General features: G+C 53.0%; 2 protein-coding genes across 10 annotated transcripts in view; one reads left to right on the top strand and one right to left on the bottom strand.

Annotated features, from left to right (window-relative positions):
* RUSC2 (RUN and SH3 domain containing 2) overlaps nucleotides 1-14,368 on the top strand; it is a 45,112-nt gene extending 30,744 nt beyond the window's left edge. For 6 of the 8 annotated variants that reach the window (XM_019729040.2, XM_074330682.1, XM_074330681.1 and 3 more), the window contains 11 exons: nucleotides 1,696-3,795; nucleotides 8,368-8,994; nucleotides 9,235-9,420; nucleotides 9,591-9,731; nucleotides 10,794-10,870; nucleotides 11,071-11,245; nucleotides 11,334-11,439; nucleotides 12,118-12,164; nucleotides 12,583-13,375; nucleotides 13,468-13,605; nucleotides 13,689-14,368. In XM_019729040.2, coding sequence (XP_019584599.2) covers nucleotides 1,764-3,795; nucleotides 8,368-8,994; nucleotides 9,235-9,420; nucleotides 9,591-9,731; nucleotides 10,794-10,870; nucleotides 11,071-11,245; nucleotides 11,334-11,439; nucleotides 12,118-12,164; nucleotides 12,583-13,375; nucleotides 13,468-13,605; nucleotides 13,689-13,890 — 4,524 coding nt within the window. In that variant the 5' untranslated portion in view covers nucleotides 1,696-1,763 and the 3' untranslated portion in view covers nucleotides 13,891-14,368. The remainder of the gene's footprint in view (nucleotides 1-1,695; nucleotides 3,796-8,367; nucleotides 8,995-9,234; nucleotides 9,421-9,590; nucleotides 9,732-10,793; nucleotides 10,871-11,070; nucleotides 11,246-11,333; nucleotides 11,440-12,117; nucleotides 12,165-12,582; nucleotides 13,376-13,467; nucleotides 13,606-13,688) is intronic. The other 2 variants (XM_074330683.1, XM_019729042.2) reach the window with 2 other exon arrangements.
* A 4-nt stretch (nucleotides 14,369-14,372) lies between these two features.
* On the bottom strand, nucleotides 14,373-16,421 carry CIMIP2B (ciliary microtubule inner protein 2B). Of its 2 annotated transcripts, none has more exons than XM_074330684.1 (6): nucleotides 16,274-16,421; nucleotides 15,667-15,890; nucleotides 15,367-15,581; nucleotides 15,108-15,159; nucleotides 14,833-14,886; nucleotides 14,373-14,563 (listed from the first exon to the last, which is right to left on the bottom strand). In XM_074330684.1, exons 1-6 carry the CDS (start codon nucleotides 16,333-16,335, stop codon nucleotides 14,475-14,477), a joined length of 696 nt encoding a protein of 231 aa, XP_074186785.1. In that variant the 5' UTR covers nucleotides 16,336-16,421; the 3' UTR covers nucleotides 14,373-14,474. The 2 variants fall into 2 exon arrangements, with proteins under 2 accessions (XP_074186785.1, XP_019584606.2); XM_019729047.2 differs by having other exon boundaries at nucleotides 14,429-14,563; nucleotides 14,833-15,030.

Consider the following 16,421-nt stretch of genomic DNA (forward strand, 5'->3'; position numbering starts at 1 on the left):
ACCTAATCCAAGATAACAAAGGTTTATCTCCATGTTTTCTTCTCTAACTCTTAATCTTGTAGCTCAGCTTAGCTTCTCTAGTTACTGCCTTTCTCCATATCCACTCATTACCCCAATCAACACACAAAGGCTTGGAAGTCTAACAACAGAGCCTTCCTCAGAAAGGGAAGGAAGAAGAAAGATGATAAACACTTGCTTTTTAAGTTTAATGTAATTTAACTTAACCTAAATAATTATATTTTATAATAATACCATGTCACACATACATTTATTAGCCATCTGAATTTTTTCTTTTATGTGTTACCTGTTGGTGTCCTTGGGCATGTGTGATTCGTCTCGCTCTTTGCTGTACTCCACATGAAGAGCTGTGGTCCTATGAGCTAAATGAGTTACATTTTTAAAAACTGGTGGTATTAGGGGTTCAACTAAATGATGGAGAACTTAGGCAATGGGTGATTTACACTCACAGTGGGTGAAATGAAAACAACAGGAATAAAAAGGGAAGGAAGAAAAATGAATGAATTAGGAGAAATTGGATGTGAGGAATCTGAGCAAGTGGAGACTGTTGGGCCCTGAACTTGGTAGCACAGGAGACTAGAATGTGAGGAGGCCGTTCCACGACAGTCCAGCTAAGAGAACAGAGAAGCTCGGAATGGGCTCTGTGTCCTTGGGGACAGGAAACCTTGAACAAGAGAGAACTTTACCTTAGCCTGTTAGAGGTAAAACTGAGCAGAGAAGACTTTCTAGAGCCACCCCCACCCCCCCGCCACACACTCACGCACACCCCAGCAAAAGTCCTAGGCTAAAACTGGGCAGAATTTGGACACTTCAGAAGATCTGTACCCTGAGCTGGACATTAAGAATGTATTATGCCGCTTATATTTGTAAGGCCATATGTGCTGCTGTGCTCAAGTGATGGAAAGGAGATAAAAATAGACCCCTGCCCTGCCCCCATTGAGAAGGAAGAGGTTGGCATCAGCCATACTTGCAGTCACTTTGGTCTCTGCATTTAAGAAGCTCCAGTACAGTAGGAGGGAGAGTGAGGCTCCTTAGTCTACAGCTCTCAGAGGGACAAGTGTTCTGGGACTCACAGGAGCAGAAAGGAGTCTCAGATGACATAGGAGTCTAATGACATAGTGGACTTAAAAATACTTTCCTTGCAAAATTTTAGCACATTGCTATGAGGCTATGATACATAATTCGTGATTTTTCCTCATTTGTAAACTTGCGTGCTGTACTGTGTCCAAGGTGTGCAAGGCGTCTCTGTGTCCTCAGTGTGTGGCGCCTTTTCAGACATCCTAGATGGTTTTTTCTTAGTTATGCCATTATTCGTAGTCTTTTTTTTGTACTCAGTCATCGTTTATTCGTAAGAACAGGGTCCTTGTTGAAAGAGGAGAAAGTGCAGTCCCTGAGATCCTCAGACCTTCACATGTGGGATTAAAAGGGACCTGGCCTTTTGTCACAGTGGATGCATGGCAAACGTAAAAGGAAGGGGGAACTCAAGAGCTGGGCCTGTGCAACACGCAAAGTATGGTGGGACACCCCGTCCCGTCGGGCTGTGCTACCAAGCTCCATCTTAACTCTGAGGCTTTTCTCCTCTTGGGCTCTTCTCCATCTGCAAATGATCTGGGAAGGGCAGGTCCCTGACTTCCAGGGAGGTGACATTAGGTTCCCTTTCTTTCCTTCTCTCTCTAGGTGCCAAGCCCTCCTGATGAAATGTGTTCTGCCCCACTGGGTTCCGGGGGCAGTGTCTGGTGCTGTTGATGCCCTTGTTCGAACTTTCCAGAATGGATAGTCCCCCAAAGCTGACTGGAGAGACCCTCATCGTTCACCACATCCCCCTGGTGCACTGCCAAGTCCCAGACAGGCAGTGCTGTGGAGGGGCAAGTGGGGGCAGCGTGAGCACGAGACCCAATCCCTTCTGCCCACCTGAGCTGGGCATCCCCCAGCCCGATCAAGACCTAGGACAAGCGGACTCTCTGCTATACAACAGTCTGCACTCCGCTCCAGGGGGGTCTGCACGGTCTGCAGACAGCAGCACCAAGAGTAGGGGTCGGGATGGAAGAGGCCCGGGAGCCCCTAAACGACACAATCCCTTCTTGCTGCAGGAGGGTGTGGCTGAGCCAGGACTTGGTGACATATATGATGACAGCATTGGTGATAGTGCCACCCAGCAGTCCTTCCACCTGCATGGGGCCAGCCAGCCCACCTTCCATCTGTCCTCTTTCCAGCTGCCACCACCTGGCCCCAGAGTGGGCAGGCCATGGGGGACAACACAGAGCCGGGCTGGAGTGGTGGACGGGCAGGAACAGGAGCCGGAGACCGCCGAGGATTCCCAGCAGCGCAGCACCAGCCGCTGCTGCCGGCCGGAGCTGGAAGCAGAGACCATGGAGCTGGATGAGTGTGGAGGACCCGGTGGGAGTGGCAGTGGGGGCGGAGCCAGTGACACTTCCGGCTTTTCCTTTGACCAGGAATGGAAGCTCAGTTCAGATGAATCCCCAAGGAACCCCGGCTGCTCAGGCTCGGGAGCCCAGCACTGCCGCTGCAGCAGCACGTCCAGTCAGTCCGAGGCGGCTGACCAGTCCATGGGCTACGTGAGTGACTCCTCCTGCAACAGCTCCGACGGCGTGCTGGTCACGTTCAGCGCGCTCTACAACAAGGTGCGCGGCACCTCCCGCGCCAGCCTCAACTCTGCCCCCCAGTCTTGCAGCGACTCTTCGTTCTGCAGCCACTCAGACCCTGGAGCCTTCTACCTGGACCTGCAACCCTCCCCAGCTGAGTCTAAGATGTCTTGCGAGTCCCTCCACCCTGATAGTGGAGGAAGGGAAGGGGGCTATGGCTGTCCTCATGCCTCATCTCCTGAGCTCGATGCCAACTGCAACTCCTACCGCCCACACTGTGAGCCCTGCCCCGCTGGGGCTGACCTCACAGCCTGCTTCCAGAGCCAGGCCCGTCTTGTTGTGGCCACACAGAATTACTATAAACTTGTCACCTGTGACCTGTCCTCCCAGTCCTCCCCAAGCCCAGCTGGCTCTTCCATCACCAGCTGCTCTGAGGAACACACCAAGATAAGCCCTGCACCCGCCTCTGGCCCAGACCCTGGCCCTAGCCAGCCCTCTGAGTATTATCTATTCCAGAAGCCAGAAGTCCAGCCAGAGGAACAAGAAGCAGTGGGTTCCTCCGTGGAAGCTGCAGCTCCCATGGGCCCCACTGTGATGGAGGGGCAAGTGTACACTAATACTTCACCCCCCAACCTTAGCACTGGACGTCAGCGCTCCCGAAGCTATGACCGCAGCCTGGAGCGCAGCCCTCCTGTCCGCCTGGGCTCGCTGGAACGCATGTTGAGTTGCCCAGTGCGCCTGAGTGAGGGCCCTACAGCTCTGGCTGCGCCCAGCTCCCCACCTAAGCGGGTCACCTCCTTCGCTGAGCTCGCCAAGGGCCGGAAGAAAGTTGCAGGCTCTGGCTCCCCCCCACTTCGAGTGAGCATTGGGGACTCCTCCCAGGAGTTCTCGCCCATCCAAGAAGCACAACAAGATAGGGCAGGCCCACTGGATGAGGGCACTCACTGTAGCCATAGCCTACCACCCATGCCCTTGGGGCCAGGCATGGACTTAGTCGGCCGCGAGCCCTGGTCCACCCAGGTCTGTCAGGGCCCCCAGTCCATTGAGATGCCACCTGCTGGCCTCAGAGCTGCTGGGCAAGACCCCCTGACGCAGCTGATGGATCCAGGGTCTGCTCTCCCAGGGAGCCCAGCCAACAGCCATACCCAGAGGGATGCAAGAGCTAGAGCTGACGGTAAGGAACCTAGAGGCTGGAGAATACCAGGATGTATGTGTGCATGGCCTCCTCAGTGATCGCGCCCTGCCAAGCCCGTCCGTACCACAGAGGTTCCTCAGTCTACATCAGTCATCTTTCCAGTCCAGGGCATGTCCTACAGTTGTAGTGGAGAGAAGGAAGTTAGAGGGGGAAAATGCACTGAGGACATAAAATCTACAGGCTTAGAGATTGATGTGTTAGGAAAGGAAGCACTCAGAAGCCTGAGCTTCTAAGTCTGGATACCTGGAAAGAGGATGATCCATGAATAAGGACTGCAAGCACAGAAGTAGAGTTGCTGGAAAAGGGATGAGGCATGACTTCAGTTTTGGACATTTAGGAATTTGCAGAGCTTAAGGGATATGTCCAAGAGCCGAGGGACATGTCCAACAGGCAAACCACACAGCATGTCGAAGTTCATTCTTTGATCAGTGATTGTAGCCCTTCTTCAAAGAGCCTGAGACCTGACACTTGACGTTTAAGTCTCCTACGCCAACACTTTCCCTATTTATTTTTTACAGTTAAGTAATTATTTTATAAAGGCTCTATGTTAAGTGGGTGCTGGTGACAGAGAGATGAGAGGGACGGTGCTTGCCCTCAAGGAATTCTGACCACGGATGGAAATAGATAAGTAAAATGCCGAGATGGTGGTGAACAAGTGTGGAAGTAATCTAGGAGAGGGATATGTAAATCAGACTGAAATGTCAGAGAAGGACTACTAACAGGGTACATTTAAGCACAGTCTAGAAAGACAAGTAGGAATTGGCTTTGTGGAGACTTGTAAGAACATTCTAGGCTCATAGAACAGTCTGTGCAAAGCCACAAAGGCACAGAATACCTTGATGCTTTTCAGAAACTGCAAATAATTTGGTATCACCATAGTGGATGGAACCATGGAAGGATTTTAATCAGGGAAGCGGCATTTTTTTGTTTGTTTGTTTGTAACAGCATAGTGGCCTGTTTTGATTTGCATTTTAGAAAGGTGTCACTGGTTGTTTGGGTAGAAGGTGGATTGGAAAGTATCCCTGGCCGCCAGGAGACCACCATGATGGCAGAGTCATCAGAATAAAAGTGGTAGTTGAAGCGAATGTGAGCACAGGGAGGATGTGTGGAGCTATAAAGGGAACAAGGACAGAGCCCTGGGGACACCGTGATTTAAGGGTGCACAAAGCAACCCTCAAAGGAGATGAAAAAGAATTAGCCAGGAAAACAGAAGGAAAACCAGGAGAGAGTGAAGTCACAGAGCCAAAGGAGGAGAAAGTTTAAAAAAGAATTAGGTTCAACCAAATGAGTGCTAAAGAGAAATCATCGAGATTAAGGTGGAAGAATCCCAAAAGCAACGGGAGTAGTGAGGGTAGAAGCCTGATCTCAGAGGGTATGGAAGGAAGGGGAAAATAAAGCCAGGGAAAGGAAGCTAAAGGGGAGTTTCTGTGCTGTAGCCTTAGGTTGGGTCTCTTGGCTTCTTAAAGGAAAGGGGTTGAAAAACCATAAATGGCATTAGCTCTGCTGTTAGGGAGATCACAGTCCAGCAGAAGACTTCACACTCCTAAACATACACAGAGGAACTACCCTTGGGGCAGGGGGTGGAAGAGGGGTCTTTAGGGAAGAGAGGGGTCAGAAGCAGCAGGGATTGGCCAGAGTCCGCAGCAACCCACTCCCTTCTTAGACTGCAGTGTCTGGTGGGTGTAGCTGGCATTCTGAGGGCAGGAACAATCCTGGTCAGAGATGGGAGGAGAGGTGTGAAAAGTGTTTTCCTGTCAGGTAAGACTTTTCATACCGAGCTGCTGTCCTGTTCCGTAAGTCTCCAGTGACCTACCACAGCGCTCTTCTCTTGATTCTGTACAGCTTTCTTAATCAAAAAATGAGTGACAATTCATTGAATTCGTGAGCAAAAGAAGCTGAGATCTCTGAGATCCTGAGCAGCAGAATCAAGATTCAAAAGGATCTTACCGAATCTGGAAGGAACTAATAAAGCAGGGACCAATGTGAAGTTTGATACATGAGCTGTACTTGAGTTGATTTGGGATGTTTAATTGATTGCAAACTCAGAATGAGTCAGCAGTTTGGAAGGGCTTCCAAAAAGTTAAAAGGACTCCAGAAGGGAAGAGTTGACAGTCCGCCACTCTTCTGAACCAGGTAGTTGTCACCTGGAAGTCCTGGGCACTTCGTTTTAAGAAGGAACTGAGGGCTAATGTCACCTACAGAAGAGCAGACTTGGGTGAATGTGGACTCTGTCTCCAGTTTTCTTAAGACTTGGCACATAGAAAAGTGAGAAAATATATTCTCTGTATTCCCTGAGGGTAGAACTGAGACCTACTCCACACAGTAGGCCCACCTTCTTCCCTGACCTTATTCCTCTGCCTGAAACCCTATCCTGGGAACTTAGCAGGGAGGATTTTTAAGAGTAGGAATAAATAGTCTAATTCAAACATAGTTTGTGTAGGGGGAGGTGTAAGTAAAAAAAGCTAGGGTTGGGAGGTTCTAATCTAAGACTAGGGTCAGCTCAACCTTGCAGTTTGATGTTTAAGTAAGTGGAAAGGAAGAGGACATTTCCAGCGGGAAGAACCGTGTGTGTGAAGATGGGAATGGGGTGGGAAGAGTAGTGTTAATGAGGATGGCAGGGGTGGACATTTGAGTGGAGAGAAGCCTAGTCTGGCTGTGTGGATACCTACCAGACTGAGAAGCTTTGATTTTGTTCTGTGGCAAGTAGTGGCCACGTGGGATACAATAAAACAGGTATTTTAGGAAGCAAGCTGACTTATGGATGCAATGAGGCTAGCCTGAACGAAGGGTAACAGTGGGGATTCATTCATTTAACAAGTCTTTATTCAGTACCTACTGTGTACCAGGCTGTGTTCTAGGCCCTGGGGGTACAGCAATGGACCATTCTTTTAAAACCTGCTTTTCTGGAGTCCTTATGAGGACTAATAGACAATAAAGAAATAAGATAATTTATGATAGTGAGAAAATGCTCAAAAAAAAAAAAAAACAGGGTAATGAGATACTTGCCAGAGGGGCTGGAGGGATCAGAAAAGGTCTTTCTAAGGAGGTGATATTTGAGCTGATGCCTGAACAATGAGACAGTTTCAGGCAGAAAGATCAGCAGATGCCAAAGACCCCGAGGTATTAATGAACTTGACATGTTTAAGGACAGAAGGAAGTATGGCTGGAGCATAGTGAGCAAGGGAGAATGACAAAGGTTGCTCTCTAAGCACTGACTGGGGATGACAGGAGGGAATCATTTGAAAATGTCCCCTGAGAGTGATTCTGAAACATCTCTTTAATGGGGTTGTGGTCACCATCTCCTTAAGACTCACTGAAATAAATTAAAGGGAAAAGATGAGGAATAGGAAAACCCAGCCTGATAGCCTTACATTTCTCAATGTAGTCAAGAGCACATTAGCCCCAAAGTCAGACTCTGGCTTAGAATTCTAGCTCTGCCACTTCCTAGTTGTGTGACCTTGGGCAAATGACAATCTCTGAATTTCCAATATCCTCATCTATCAAGTACGGATATAATTCCTGCCTCGGCGTCGTTGAGCCCGAGTCGAGCTGGTGAGCCACACCCAGGGTTTTAGACGGTGCGGCGCTCATAGCGCCACCTCGTGTTCATTCGGATGTTTACAGTCTGCACAATGTTTTATTAGAAACACAAGCCACATGCAGACTGTCCCTCTGTGCATCGTCCTGGAGTTTTGTTTTAGTTCTGATCCTCATGTTTTGAGGGACAATGACCTGAATATTGCTGAAAGAACAGGAGATCAGTCTCGGGGAACACACCACTGTGTAGAGGGAGCAGACGTGGACTCTTGAGTCTCCTCCAGTGCCAGGATCACGAAAGGGTGGGTGTGGGGCTGGCGTTGGGGGTGGGGAGTGGACAGGAGTCTGTCTCTGGCTGCAAATCAGGAAATTGTTTCTGATGGTCAGATTTGCTCAAGAATGCAATGTACCGACTTGGGTGGAGATAGGGGCTGCTGAGTGACAGCTTGACGTCAAGAACGTCTCAATGGTGACCACCTGTGACGCTGACTCCAAGTATTTAGGCCTTAGAAACAAAGAACATGGTGGTTCTGCCACTGACAGAAACGGAAGTTATCAGGAGGAAGGTGATAGATGAGCTGTATTAAAATAGCAAATTGTAAGTGAAAGCATAACCCTAGAGCAGAATGATCTAGAGATCAAAAGGAACGTCGGGGCTAAAGCTGTGGGTTCAGGAGTCATCTGTATGAATGGCTACTCTTGAGTAATGCAGGGGAGAAAGTGTAAAGTGAGATGTAAGAATTGAGCCTTAAGCTACCCCCACCTTTGAAGTCAAGAAAATGAAGAATGGCTGAACAGCCAAGAATGCAAGACAGTTCCATATCATAAACACAATAGGACAAGTCTTACAAAAGAAGGGAGGAGCAGTGTCCCTTCCCACAAACTTGGATTACCCGGGTCCTGCCTGTCTCTTTCCCTTTCCCCAGTGAGCATCGTCTGTCGGCTTCTCTGCTGCCTCTCATGTGGGTTTCAGTGTCTGTCCATCTGACTCTTTCTCCATCCCTGTTGCCACAGGGGGTGGTGCTGAGAGCCGGCCAGTCCTTCGATACAGCAAGGAGCAGAGGCCAACTACGCTGCCCATCCAGCCCTTCGTGTTCCAGCACCACTTCCCCAAGCAGCTGGCCAAGGCCCGGGCCCTCCACAACCTTTCCCAGCTCTACAGCCTCTCAGGCTGCAGCCGGGCACAGCAGCCTGCCCCACTGGCTGCCCCCACTGCTCAAGTCCCAGCCTCAGCTCCTTCAGGGGACTCACAGGCACCCACCAACAGAGGTGCCAGGAAACCAGGGCCTGAGCCAGAAACCTCACGGCCATCACCCCTGGGCAGCTACTCCCCCATCCGGAGTGCTGGCCCCTTTGGGCCTAGCACCGACTCTTCTGCCTCCACTTCGTGCTCCCCTCCTCCAGAGCAGGTCACAGCCACAGAAAGCCTGCCCCCATGGAGCCTCTCCTGTCCTGCTGTCCAGCCTGCCACCTCCCAGCAGCCACAGAAGGAGGATCAGAAGACACTGACCTTGGCTGAATACCGACTCCATGAAACAGGAAGCTTGCCTCCTCTGGGCTCCTGGAGATCTAGCCTCAGCCGAGCAGAGAGCCTGGCCCCAGGAGGTGGTGAGGGCAGCATGGCTTCCAGGCCCAGTAACGGTATGAGCTTCAAGGCCCCTACCCCACACCAAGAACCTCAACCTCCCCTCTGAATGGTTTCTTATATTCCAGCCTGGGGTCAGAGGGTAAAATATTTCATCTCCTTCCTCGGCATCTATGGATAATGATGCTGCTTATCCATAGATAAACCTTCCTGTTTTATATGGGCCCACTGGGTAGATATGAAATGCCGTCTCCTGCTAACTCTTGCCTGTCTCTTCTAATCTGTTCTGCTTTCAGCCAACCACCTATCCCCTCAAGCACTCAAGTGGCGGGAATACAGGAGGAAGAACCCACTAGGGCCACCTGGTTTGTCAGGGAGCCTAGACCGAAGGCCGCAGGAAGCCCGGCTGGCCCGAAGGAACCCCATCTTTGAGTTCCCTGGTTCCCTCAGTGCTGCTGGCCACCTGAGCTGCCGACTGAATGGTGTGTGGGCCAGGTCCCCAGTTCACTCAGGACAGGCTCTCCCACAGCTGGGAAGGGTTAGAGAAGGGGTCAGGCCCAAAGGAACATGTCTCAGAGAGTCTGAGGAACAGAACTGAGCTGCAGCTCTTAGAAAGAGAGCTGCTCAGGATTGATTTTTCTCTTCTTTCCAGGTCAAGTAGTGAAGCCATTACCACTGACCTGCCCTGACTTCCAAGACCCCTTTTCCTTGACTGAGAAACCTCCAGCTGAGTTTTGTCTGTCCCCAGATGGCAACTCAGAAGCCATTTCCATTGACGTGCTTCAGAAAAAAGGTGGATATTACCCCCAGCTCAGGGCAGGAATTCTGTTGTCACTGCCTGTTTGTGCCTGTTGCCCTGCTCTCTGGCCTAGAGAACTGCCAGAGCCAGGAAGAAATGAGAACAGGCACTGGGGCAAGAAGTCTATGTGCTGTGTACTGTGAGTACGTGCAAGTGAGTGAGGCTCATTCATCAGATGCTTAGGAATGAGGCTTCAGTCTCTTCCCTCAGGGAGCTGAGGGTAGTGAGGGAGGTTGCACATCATTAATGCCCATGCGCTCTAATAGGGGGAGTTCCAGTACTACAGGGCCTAGGGGCTTGAGTCAGCATGATGGTAACACAAGGAACCACTCTACTTAGCAAATAAGGGACCGTTGAACTAAGAGCAGTTTCAGTGAGATGGCAGGGAAAGAACAGCATAATTGGAAAGGAAGAACCTTTGAAAAGAGAGAAAGATGAAACTAAAGTCCCTTGCAGAGGCAGAATGGGAGATTTAGAGCTTCGGGAGAGGGAGGGACCTTGAGCAAGAAAGGGAACAGCCACCTTTCTCCAAGGTGGAAAAGGGAGCGAGAGGGAGTGGGCAAGAGGAAGGGAGGAGAGATATAATATAGTTATGTCTTTCGGGTGGAGAAGGATGTTGAAGGGATTCGTGACCAGTGGCCTCTGTTTCCTGTGTGAAGTAGAACCGAGGGCTTGGTAACTGGAGAGCATAGCAGCGGGTGGCACAGTTCAGAGAAGGGCCCTAGTCAGTCACCTGTGAGTGACCCTGGACTTGATCGAGCAGCAGCCAGTAGCCTTGTGTCTCAGAGTAGAGAAGACAGATGGTTAGATTGATCCAGAATTAGAGTAAGAGGGCAAAGAAGTTAGGACATTGAGGGTCTCGACGATGGAATCATTGAGGTGGGAAATGAAAACAGGAGGGGCTTGAAAACTGGGCTAAGACCGGACGGGACCAGGGCCTGGTGCCTCGATTAGATCCACGTGCAGGAACAGAGCATGTGTAGAAGCCTCTCCCTCTCCCCGCTGAGGGCTCAGTCCCGGCTGAGTCGCCCAGGGACTGCAAATCCTCACTTACAGGGCTGGTGAAAGCTGTCAACACTGCTGTGGACCTCATTGTGGCCCATTTTGGCACAAGCCGCGATCCTGGGGTGAAGGTAGGCAAGAAACGGAGAGCTGAGCTCTACCCTGCGGACCCTCACTGTGCTGTGCTACCGCCTTCCCTTGCTTTCCTGCGTCTAGAACCCAGAGTTGGTCCTTAGGGGTGAGGATTGCAGGAGAAGCCTCATGAGGGCTGACTAAGAGAGTCAGGGAGGACCAAGGTCAGGCTTCCTGAACGTCCCTACTTCATCTGCAGGCAAAGCTGGGGAACAGTTCTGTGAGCCCCAACATAGGCCACTTAGTTCTGAAGTACTTGTGCCCTGCGGTTCGGGCTGTGCTGGAGGACGGGCTCAAGGCCTTTGTGCTAGACGTCATCATTGGGCAGCGTAAGAACATGCCATGGAGTGTGGTTGAGGCTTCCACACAGCTAGGTAAGAGCTGGGTGCACGATGGGGACCCCAGGCTGAATCGCGGGTTCCAGAGATGGGCATGTGACCGGCAGCTCTGGCTTCCTCCCAGGCCCGTCCACCAAGGCCCTGCACAGCCTCTGCCACAAAGTCAGCCAGTTCCCGGAGCTCACCAGCCACACCATGCGCTTCGACGCCTTCATCCTCGGCCTGCTCAAGTGAGTGTGCGGCACAGCCAGACCTGCCACCCCCACCCCCCACCCCGTCCTCGGCTCTGCGGCCTCTGAGGAAGCCACTCCCTAGACTGAGACAGAAAGGGGGGATCTGCAGATCTACAGCTTGGGCCCGGCCTCCCTTTGTCCCCGCCTGGCTGCAGCCTCTCAGCAGCTCACTGGGTCCCACCACACCCACGACCTTCTGGCACTCATACCAACATGGTCTTCTGCTTCTACAAAGCCACAGTCTGGCTTATTTGGAAATTAATCTGGTTCTCAGTTTCTCTGGATGTTGTAAACCCTGACCCTCTCAATGCCAGCACTGCTTCCAAGTCCTGTGTGACCCTAAGTCCACCTTGGGAGCCATAGTCGTCTTCTTTCCCAAGTATGGCCCACGTCATCCTCTTTGGCCCTAGACTCTCAGTAGCTGCCCTGACTTCCTGGATCCTGTGCAAGTCGACTCCATTTTAGGAGGAAGGGATTGGCTTGTGAATTACATGTTCACCCCTTCCCACATCCCCACTGACTTTCCAGGACTATATTACCTGAAATGAACAGGTAGCATCCCTGCCATAGAAGGGAGACGCTCACCTATACTCAGCCCTGTGTCTGTCTCCTTTGTACTTTATCACCTCGCTATGTCCACTCAAGACTCACCCCTCTCCACCTATCTCCCTACAGCATCCGGTCCCTGGAGTTCTGGTTTAATCACCTCTATAACCACGAAGGTAATATCCAGAACCCTGTCCTGTCTTGCAAACTCAACGTAGGCCAGGTCTCGGAGGCTCACAAGAAGGAGACACGACTGTCTTTTCAGATGCGGGCGGTGGGGAGGGACCCACACAAGCTTTCATCCTCAAAGCTTGGGCTTCTACCCAAGTCCTTCCCCAGCTTCTACCTGTGTTAGAGCCTTGCAGGCAGCAGGCGACTCAGGCAGTCTGGAAGTCAGGGTGGCCAGGAACCCCAACACCTCTCTGAATTCTGGGCTGCCACTTACGGTTGTGGAGTTACCGCACTGCACTTCAGGGAGCACCGTGGCATAGTACATGGCCTGTGCAGCACAAGGCAGTGGCCCTGCCCAGGTGGCCTTTCAGAGGCCCACCCCAGGCCAGTCTCTGTGTGATGCAGTCCCTCTCTCTCCCCTAGACATCATCCAGACCCACTACCAGCCGTGGGGCTTCCTGAGTGCAGCTCACGCCGTGTGCCCTGGCCTCTTTGAGGAGCTGCTGCTGCTGCTCCAGCCGCTGGCCCTGCTGCCCTTCAGCCTCGACTTGCTGTTCCAGCACCGGCTGCTGCAGAGTGGGCGGCAGCAGCGACAGCACAAGGAGCTGCTGCGCGTGTCACAGGACCTGCTGCTGTCCGCCCACTCCACGCTGCAGCTGGCCCGGGCCCGGGGCCAGCAGGGCCCTGGGGAGCGGGTGAAGGGCGTGGGTGCCCCAGAAGGTGGAGAAGACGAGGATGAGGATGAGACGGAAGAGGTGGCAGAGGCAGCTGGGGGCTCAGGGCGTGGCAGGGCCCGAGCTGGGCAGGCTGGCTGGTGGTACCAGCTCATGCAGAGCTCCCAGGTCTACATCGACGGCTCTGCTGAGGGATCTAGGTTTCCCCGTGGTGGCAGCAATAGCAGCAGTGGCGGCAGCAGTGAGAAAAAGAAAGGGGCAGGAGGTGGTGGGCCACCCCCACGAGAGGGCGTAGTAGAGGGAGCTGAGGCCTGCCCTGCCCCTGAGGAGACCCTTGGCCGGGACAGGGGCTGGCCCTTCTGGATGGGGAGCCCCCCTGATTCTGTGCTAGCTGAGCTGAGGCGCAGTCGAGAAAGGGAAGTGTCCACTGCTCCCCCAGCAGAAAGTGAGGAAGGAGCCCCAGGGCCCTCACCTGGGGGCATCAAGTGGGGACACCTCTTTGGGTCCCGAAAGTCTCAGCGGGAGGCCCGGCCCACAAACAGGTGAGAGGCAGCCCATAGTACACAGAGGGAGTTGGGGAGCCTGATCTAAGCCAGGGCACAGACAGAGCCAGAGCCCCCACTGCTATCCCTAGGCTCCCCTCAGAATGGCTGAGCCTGGATAAGTCCATGTTCCAACTCATGGTGCAGACAGTCGGTGCGCGCCGGGAGCCAGAGCCCAAGGAGAGCCTGCAGGAGCCATACTCTCCAGCCCTGCCCTCCAAGCCTCCATGGTAAGCCCTGGGAGAGAGAAGGATTTGGGGGCTGGTTTGGCTTTGGGTGGGGTTTCTCTGACCTCCATTTGTTGTTTCCCCAGTGAGGTAAAGGCACTGTGCCACCATCTGGCCACAGGCCCCGGACAGCTAAGCTTCCGCAAGGGGGACATCCTACGGGTGCTGGGGCCAGCTGGAGGCGACTGGCTGAGCTGCAGCCGCGGCCCTGACACCGGCCTGGTGCCTCTGGCCTACGTGACCTTGACCCCAACTCCAAGTCCAACTCCTGGAAGCAGCCAGAACTGAGGTCCTGTGCATGCCGATGGCCTCAGGGACCCTACTAACCCCTAGACTCAGAGCCTGAGAGCCCTTCCCAAGCCCTCTGGCTTGGCTACAGAGAGCAGACTGAGAACCGGGGCCACATATCCCTGCGCTCAGTATTAATTTCGTCTCCTTGACTGTTCCAGTGACTTCGTCCAGACCTCCACCAGGAGAGGAGGGAAGGGACGAGGCACTGGGCTGCCAGGGTTTCCCCTGACCATCAGGGCCGGCCTTCCATGGGTACTACAAGCATGTCCCTGTGGACAGAGGTGGCCAGGGTTCCCTGGGCCAGGTGGTGAGGAGGATGGGTGACAGTATTGGGGCCAGATCCCTAAGCCCCCAGCTGTAAATAGGCTGTGGCCAATGCCTGGTGGTCAGAAGGAAGAGGAGCCCAGGCTTCTGTTTATGTATTTATTTATTTATTTATTACACCTATTAATAAAAAAGGTGCTTGGCCTCCAAACCATTTTCTCTTTGTGTCTCCCCCCACCCTCCAGCCCATCTCTCTTCCTTCCAAAAGGATGGCTGGGATAGATGAAAAGGGAAGAGAGAACTTGAAGTCCAGGTACCTATGCCACGAGCTGCTTCTGGAGGTTGCTGAGGCCCAGAGCATCATGGGTGAGATGCCCATATGTGCGGCCAAACTGGAACTTATACCCTGTGTGGTCACGAGAGTCTGTTACTTGTAGCCAGTGTCATGGAAAAGCCCTTTATTTCTCAGCCAGTCGCCTAGACCCTCCAAAATCTGGTCTTAACTCCCTACTGTGAACTACCTCAGTTTCCTTTTCTGCCCACTAATAAAGCTGCACCACATGATCTGAGGTCCCCTGTATCTATTAGTTCCAACCCCCGCCCCCCCACCAAATCACCTCCATCACACACACACACATTCTGGTCCCCAAAGCCTCCCTCTGGGGCTGTCCTCACCTGGCACATAGCCCCCATAGTTAGGTAAAAGGCCCAGGTTCTGAGAGTAGGTCCCTGAAAGTGGGGGGAGATGTTTGAGACCCTTCTGGGGTCTGCCCTGTGAGTACATCTGTCCAAATTCCTGCAGGGCTTGGTTGGTGAGCACAGGAAAGCTGGAGCCGAAGAGGAAGCGGGCACGGGGCACATAACCAGTGAAGCCTGGGGGGATGGGGATACTGAGTCAGGACCTCCTGGGGGCCTTCCCGTGCCTTTGGTCATTACCCACATGCCCTTACCTGACATGAAGAACTTGCGAGGATCTCTGTCATCCATGGAATAGGGGGAAACCTTGGGAGGGAAGTTGATGGAAGAAACATTGGGCTATCAAATTCAGGCCCTGTGCTCTAACACAAGCCCCCAGGGCAGGGAGTTATAGCTGGCAGTCGGGCCCTCATCCCTGTAGCTGAAACTATGCTGCTCATGGCCACCCCTAGACTACGCACAGGTAAGGCGCCCCACTCCAGCCCCCTGCACCCCCCGCAGCCTTAGTCTCACGTGTCCGGCCTCCTGTCCCCGCTCTGGCTCCTTCTCCACCTCCAGTTCTGGCTCCGGCTTTGGCTCTTGGTCTTTCTCCACATCTTCTCTTTTTACCTCCTTTGGCAGCTCCTGACTCCCCTGTTTCCCATGCCACTGAGTAAAATCATTCAGAGCCTCAGCCCAGACCTGGCTGCAGTTCTTGGCAAAGATGAACTGTGCCTGGGGGACAAAACCTGGGTGGGCAGGGGGCAAGGAAGATTTCTCTTAGTGTTGGGACACATGTTCTGGGCTGGGGCACCCGTTCATACCTGTACATACCTGTGTACCCAGGGATCATGCTGGAGCTGAGCCTTTCGTGCCCACGCCTGACAGGCAAGCTTCCCCAGGGAACCTCAGGAGATCTTGGAGGCCGGATGGGAGGTAGAAGTATGCGACGGGCAGGGGGCCAGGCTAGGCCAGGAGCTCCTCGAAGTAGCTGACCAGTCACCTGCCCATAGGTCTGGCCCATGCTGAACCGAAGTAGTGGGCAGTGCCCCGTGTACCTGAAGCAGAGGACTCACCCATTCACCCTAGAATCCCCCTGCCCACCCTCCGCAGAGACAGAAGCAGATCCCTGAAGCCTTGATTTCTTCTGGACTCAGCTGTGTGTTTATTTGGAGCAGGCATTTCTCAATTCTTTGTCTGGGTTTCAAACCTTCCCCTCTGCTGTTACCCTGTTACCATGGAGAAGACAACAAAGCTTCATGGCAGGACCAGCTACCACTCACTATTCCTTGCTTTTCCTTTTCCATCTAACACCGTAGATATCCCAGCCCTGGGCCCCCTGTACCAATATGTCCACTTGGCCCCAGGTCTAAGTGGCACAACTCCTGTTTCCCGACACCCTTATTCCCAGAAGCAAACAGGGCTGAGCTCTGGGTCTTACCCCGGGATGTAATGAGGATTCTGAGCATTCAGCCCCGGTGTGAAGGTGCTGGCCACAGCCATGGGAACTGGGCAGTCCCTTTTGTTTCCCTTTGAGCAGAAGCTCTGGGCTGTGTGTACTGTGTCCAGGGCTGTGGGGCCGAGCCAGA

Source organism: Rhinolophus sinicus, linkage group LG04 (assembly GCF_036562045.2).
Source record: "Rhinolophus sinicus isolate RSC01 linkage group LG04, ASM3656204v1, whole genome shotgun sequence".
NCBI lineage: Eukaryota > Metazoa > Chordata > Mammalia > Chiroptera > Rhinolophidae > Rhinolophus > Rhinolophus sinicus.

Coding starts and splice junctions, on each gene's coding strand:
- CIMIP2B (XM_019729047.2), bottom strand. CDS start 16,335: ATGGCTGTGGCCAGCACCTTCACACCGGGGCTGAATGCTCAGAATCCT. Junction 15,582..15,666: donor CATGATCCCTGGGTACACAG/GTATGTACAGGT, acceptor CTGCCCACCCAG/GTTTTGTCCCCCAGGCACAG. Junction 14,564..14,832: donor CTATGGGGGCTATGTGCCAG/GTGAGGACAGCC, acceptor GTGACCACACAG/GGTATAAGTTCCAGTTTGGC.